At 46.6% G+C, this 6341-nt stretch overlaps 1 protein-coding gene across 2 annotated transcripts; it reads right to left on the bottom strand.

Moving 5' to 3' along the window:
- Positions 1-496: 496 nt before the first annotated feature.
- LOC309791859 (uncharacterized protein) lies at positions 497-4618 on the bottom strand. 2 transcript variants are annotated; one of them, XM_082601014.1, is made up of 3 exons: positions 4429-4618; positions 3891-4036; positions 497-1062 (listed from the first exon to the last, which is right to left on the bottom strand). In XM_082601014.1, exons 1-3 carry the CDS (start codon positions 4549-4551, stop codon positions 1020-1022), a joined length of 312 nt encoding a protein of 103 aa, XP_082457140.1. In that variant the 5' UTR covers positions 4552-4618; the 3' UTR covers positions 497-1019. The 2 variants fall into 2 exon arrangements, with proteins under 2 accessions (XP_082457140.1, XP_082457141.1); XM_082601015.1 differs by having other exon boundaries at positions 3896-4036.
- Positions 4619-6341: the final 1723 nt, after the last annotated feature.

The following is a 6341-nucleotide window of genomic DNA, read 5'->3' as shown; positions in this document are numbered from 1 at the left end:
CTGATTTTTGCGTCTTTCTGTGGTAAGCTTCAGTGGTTCTCAAACTTCAACCGTGCCTCAGAAGCACCCAGAGCGTTTATGAAAACACAGGTTCAAACAAACATAATGGGTTAGTAATAAGTAGGAGTTCAGATTAGTAAAACCAGTACTTAATTATACTTGGAACTTTGTATTTCTTTGAATCTCCATAGAAAGTATGAACTGTGATTTAATGCTTGAGTTTTCTTTAAAATAAATTTATTTTATTTTATTTATTTATTTATTTTTATTTTTTGTGTGGTACGCGAGCCTCTCACTGTTGTGGCCTCTCCCGTTGCGGAGCACAGGCTCCGGACGCGCAGGCTCAGCGGCCATGGCTCCCGGACCCAGCCACTCCACAGCATGTGGGATCTTCCCAGACTGGGGCACGAACCCCTGTCCCCTGCATCAGCAGGCGGACTCTCAACCACTGCGCCACCAGGGAAGCCCCTATTTTATTTTTTCAATTTTATTTTATTTATTCATTTATTTATTTATTTTTGCGGTACGCGGGCCTCTCCCGATGCGGAGCACAGGCTCCGGACGCGCAGGCTCAGCGGCCATGGCTCACGGGCCCAGCCGCTTCGCGGCATGTGGGATCTTCCCGGACCGGGGCACGAACCCGTGACCCCCGCATCGGCAGGCAGACTCTCAACCACTGCGTCACCAGGTAAGGCAATGAAAAAAAAACCCCACAGGTTAATGGCACACAGCCTCAAAGTCTCTGATTCCGCAGATGGGGGAGGGGCTGGAAACAGCAGGAACAAGTCACCGGATGCTGCTGCTGCTGCTGCTGCAGGTCCCACAGTTTCAGAACATACGAGACATCTGCGCCAAACATCCCCTCCAGCGGTGTCCCTCCTTCTCACCTGTCTCTCCCAACCCCACTACCCTTTCTGCAATTGCCAATAGCATCACAGAAAGCCAGGAGGATTTGTGCCTGGGCTTTGCTCCTCGATAGAAGGGCATCTTTGTGATACGAAGCCCAAGGCCTCCACTTCTCACTCTCCGGGTTTTGCACTGTAGTCAGATTCTGAAAGAAGTCTGTGGGACAAAAAAAAAAATACTTGTGGAACATTATGCACTCTAATTATGTCAAAATTTGTAAAGGGAATGCTTTTCACCCTCACACCCTGTCCGGCTTTAAGACAGTGCTTTCTGTGCCTTGTAGAATATGTCAGGGTCACCAGCACTTAAAGGCTGTGGTTGGCCACAGGCAATCAAACAGGGCTCTGCGGTGGAGATTGCAAGTCTAGGCATTGACTGGTTGTTTAACTTCTGACCTGTGCTATTCAGAGGGAACAGGAAAGAGATTCAGTTCTTGGGCTGCAGCAAATAGACTTATTTATTCCAAAAGGTAATGGCAGTGGTGGTGAAGTTTCTGAAAGTCACCTCATTTTAAAGATGTATGCTATGGTCTGAGTGTTCATGTCCTTCCCAAAGTTTATATGTTGAAACCTAACCCCCAAGGGGATGGTATTAGGAGTTGGGGGCTTTGGGAGGTGAATAGGTCATGAGGGCAGGATCCTCATGAATGGGATTAGTGCCCTAATAAAAGAGGCCTGAGAGAGCTCCTTCACCCTTCCTACTGTGTGAGGTTGCAATGAGAAGACCTCTGTCTATGAGGAAGTGGGTCCTCAGCAGACACTGAATTTGCCGATGTCATGATCTTGCACTTTCCAGCCTGCAGAACTGTGAAAAGCAAATGTTTGCCATTTGTAAGCCACCCAATCTATGGTACTTTGTTGTAGAAACCCAAACAGACTAAGACAGTGTGTGTGTGTGTGTGTGTGTGTGTGTGTGTGTTAACTTCCATTTAGATGGATCATCCTAGTACACTTCTGGTCCTATAAGAGACTTCTATGTTTCTTCCCCACCTCAACCTTTTTCATGCACATTGAAAGTCAAGTGATAATTCTGAGCCCCATTTTCCTTCTGCTTTCTCCCGTGATATTCTCCTACTACTCAGAGCAAAATTATTGAAGCTCTCTCTGAGAATACAATGATTTTGGGGGTATGCTCCATTCAACAGTTATCATCCAATAATCCCCTAGCCAGAATTTATCTGTGATGGGTTACACACACTCTTAGCAGGTCTTTGACCTCAGGAGAGAAAAGTTTTGTGAAAATCGTGGGGAGGTGGGATCAGAGAAGATCTAGGGTAAAAAGAGTGGCAGACAAGGGACCCTTGTGACAGAATTGTTCTGAATCTTGAGTGTTGTGGTGATCACACAAATCTACACGTATGACAGAATTGCATAGAACTAACTATACATAGACACACACACACACACACAACTGCATGTAAAACTGGTAAGATCTGAATAAGGTGTATTGTATCAATGATGATATCCTGGTTGTGATGTTATACTATTGTACTAGATGCTACCATTGGGGGAAACTGGGTGAAGGGTACACAGGATCTCTCTGTGTGATTTCTTACAACTGCATGTGAATGTACAATGATCTCCAAATAAGCCTTTAAAAAAGAAGTGCTACAGAGAGGAAAGGTCTGGTTGATGTCAGAATGCAGAGTCCTGGGCAGCTGGGGCATCGAAAGGGAAGTAGGAGCCTAGAGAAAAAGAGAGGCCCCAGATGTAAAGGGAAGAGGGGCACAGACATGATGGGACATATTCCTAAGGAAAACTTCATTCTCCTCCTGTCCTTAGATTATACTACAAGGAAAATATAGTCTATCACCAAGCCATAATTTCTAGAATGATCATCCATCAGATGCTGAAGGTAATAATAATAATAGCTGACACTTACTGAGTGTTGCCAGGTGCCAGTTTCATGAGTGATCTCATTTGATCCTCTCAGTAGTCCTATGAGGTAGGTACTATTATCACATCCACATTACAGATGAGAAAATTAAGGCACTGGCAGAGCCAGGCAGAGCTAGGATCTGTCTGATTTCAGCAGCAGCATCGCCAACAATAAGTGGGTGCTCATACGTGCCAGGTATACCGTCCTAAATGCTTTTCTCTTCATAAGGAAGAATGTGCCTATCATCATACCATTATCTGTGGAAAAGTCTCCATTATACATTGGCATCAAATAACCACATTCATTTTTTGTGCGCTTTCTAAGTGCCAGCCACGTTACATAAATTATTCTGTTAAACCTTCCCAGCAAGTCCGGATGTATTATCTTCACTTTACTGATAAGAAAATGGAGGTGAAGTCTTGTCCAAAATCACACAACCAGCAGGTGCAGAAGCAGCAGCAGCCCTTGGGTGGGCAGACTCCATCCAGAGCTACCGTTCAGCCCCTGAGCTCTGCTGCCTCCAACCCAGAAGCTCCAAACTCGCAATCATTTAATTGCCCCCAAAGCTAAATGCTTTTCAGTCTCCTGGTGTCCACTGAGTAGGCATGAATCTGTTTTATTTTGCCTGCTGTGTAACAGATACAGATCTTGCATATTCATTTTGCAAAGCACTCTCTGGGAACTTTCTTTGCTCTGTTACTCTATTCACGACTCAAGGCTCAGACAAGTTATTGAACCATGTAAGTAAAAAGAACCTGTGGCTTGAGCACACAGCGGCAAACACGATTTAATGTTTAATAAGCATCATCACGATGATGGCAATGACATTCCGCTTTGAAGGGTTGCAGGAAGCCATCAACATCTCAAACCTATAAGCCATCAACTCCTTCAGGTTTCTCTCACCTGTGTCACCGCAGAGGACCTGATGGGGTATGGAGGTCTTAACTGGGTATCTATCAGTCCCTTCCTTCCCCCTCCCCTCCCCCGCCCCAGTGAAGAGGACACATTCTGCTACTCTATCACCCTATAATCACAGAGACTGTGCACACGGGGTTAGAAGGATTTGCCAGGGAAATTGCTTGCAGGCGTTAACCAGATACACTCACAGCACCTTGCCGAGGGCCCGGGGTGACAACGTGGCTTCCTCGCGAGTCGCTGGCCGCACACTTTCACTTTTCTCCTGGGGCGCCCGCCCACTCCGAGCTACTCCACGTCCTGGTTTTCCCCGGGCTCCCTCCCCGGCAACGGCTGCCTGTAAACACGCGGGGTTGCAGGCAGGGGCGTCTCGATTGGAGGAGCCCAGCCCGGCCTCCCCTCCGCCGGCTGCCGAGCTGTCAGTTACACGTACAGTGTGAGCTAGATTTTGGCGCCACAGCTGGGAGTGAGGCTTTTGTTCCATAACAAAAACAAGCGCCTGAATGGCAGGGCTGCCAGCGCCCAGCCCGACGAGGCAGGCATAAAGGAACCGCCTGGCGAATGTTCGTGACCTGTCATTAGAGACAGCCCCCCTCGCTTACCAAATGATCACGGGGAGGCAATGTGGCAAATGATGTGTGTACCCGCCACGACCTTGCTCAAGCCTCCAGGGTGAATATTGAGCACCAGGCTCTAATAAGTGGCCTGGGAGCTCAGGTGGAAACGCACCTGGGTGGTAACCAACGGAGTGCTTTCCTGCGCTTTCTGCCTCTTCTGTCCATGAACTTCTGTTTTCCCTCTGCGACTGAAAGGCTGGCCTTCTGGCTGAAACAAGTTAAATGATGGATTCATTTATGCTAGGAAGAAAAGCTAAGCATTGAATGTCGTAACGCTGTTCACCCGATCTGTGCCCTCTTGTTATAAATATAGAGAGACAGTCTCTACTATATGATGTTTGTTTTTTGCTAAGTTCGAACACTTCCATATCCAAATTGTTACCTACTTTGGGAAAATTCCTATGTGAAGCTCTGAATCATAAACCAGATAGATTAGGGGTGACTATTCTCATTTCAGAAAGGATTCTTCAAGTTCCAAAAACATTTAGTAAGACTTGAGCATTCCATCCCCCAACCCCTCCCAATCTCGGGGGAGGGGGGTGCGGCGGGCAGTGGGGTGAGCTCCACCTCAATGAGCCCTGCGGCTATCTAAAGTGTTACAATTGGGGGAGGGGGAAGGGTAAGCTGGGACAAAGTGAGAGAGTGGCATGGACATATATACACTACCAAATGTAAAACAGATAGCTAGTGAGAAGCAGACTCATCTCATGGGGAGATCAGCTCGGTGCTTTGTGAGCACCTAGAGGGGTGGGATAGGGAGGGTGGGAGGGAGATGCAAGAGGGAGGAGATATGGGGATATATGTATACGTATAGCTGATTCACTTTGTTATAAAGCAGAAACTAACACAACATTGTAAAGCAATTATACTCCAATAAAGATATTAAAAAATATAAAGTGTTACAATTAAAACTTTATTCCTTCAGCTGTAGACTCAGTCTTGTTGGAATGAAGATGTTTTCGAGGACATTATGAGGTTAAAAGGTAGTCACACCTCAGTGTGAATGAGTTTAATCACTTCTTCCTTGAGAGCAGGTTTTCAAGAAGGAAAGAAACTAGTTGCAGCTGAGTTCCTGAAAAGAGGCAGAGGAAGAATATGAGTGACAATGGAGGCAGAAAAAGAGAGTCCGGGTGCCTCAGAACATAGATGTTTATTGCTTCATAATTCTGGGAAAAGTCAGCTTTTTAGAGAGAGCAGTTTTTTGTTTTGTTTTGTTTTTGCAGTACGGTCCCATAGAACTTTCTGAGACAGTGGAAATGTTCTAGATCCACAGTGTTCCAAAACGGTAGCCACTAGCCACATGTGGTTACTGAGCACTGAAAAGTGGTTAGTATGACTGAGGAACTGAATTTAATAGCCATGTGTGTAGCCATGGAACTAACAGCTGTCAACAGCCACGAGGCTGAGCTTGGGGGTGGCTTCTCTGCCATGAGAGCTGTGAAATGACTGCAGCCTTGTGAGCCCTGGAACTAGAGACACCCTGAATTCCTGACCCCCAGAAAATATGAGATAACAAGTGTGTGTTGTCTAAAGTCACTATATTTTGAGGAAATTTGTTACCCAGCAATGACATTTGATTGTAATATGGTTAGGCCCATTTAAAATACATTTGTACTAGTTAGGGCATCCCTAGATCCAGAGAAACCTCCAAATATCAATGTCTGACGCAATAAAAGTTCCATTCTTTTTTTTTTGTTGTTGTTGTTTTTTGCTTGTTTTGCCATACGCAGGCCTCTTACTGTTGTGGCCTCTCCCGTTGTGGAGCACAGGCTCCGGACGCGCAGGCTCAGCGGCCATGGCTCACGGGTCCAGCCGCTCCGCGGCATGTGGGATCTTCCTGGACCGGGACACGAACCCATGTTCCCTGCCTCGGCAGGCGGACTCTCAACCACTGCGCCACCAGGGAAGCCCAAAAGTTCCATTCTTTTAACAGGCCTATGTGGGCCGTCTTCTGATGGTGATTCAGGGCCTCAGCCCCTTTTTGGTTTTGACTCTGCCATCTTTAACTTACGGCTGTTCAGGTCG

Source organism: Mesoplodon mirus, assembly GCF_964341445.2.
Source record: "Mesoplodon mirus genome assembly, chromosome: 16".
Classification (NCBI taxonomy): Eukaryota; Metazoa; Chordata; class Mammalia; order Artiodactyla; family Ziphiidae; genus Mesoplodon; species Mesoplodon mirus.
This window is presented reverse-complemented; position numbering and strand designations above follow the sequence as displayed.

Coding starts and splice junctions, on each gene's coding strand:
- LOC309791859 (XM_082601014.1), bottom strand. CDS start 4,551: ATGAATCCATCATTTAACTTGTTTCAGCCAGAAGGCCAGCCTTTCAGT. Junction 4,037..4,428: donor CTCCGTTGGTTACCACCCAG/GTGCGTTTCCAC, acceptor GCGTGTTTACAG/GCAGCCGTTGCCGGGGAGGG. Junction 1,063..3,890: donor CGGGCCCTCGGCAAGGTGCT/GTGAGTGTATCT, acceptor TTTGTCCCACAG/ACTTCTTTCAGAATCTGACT.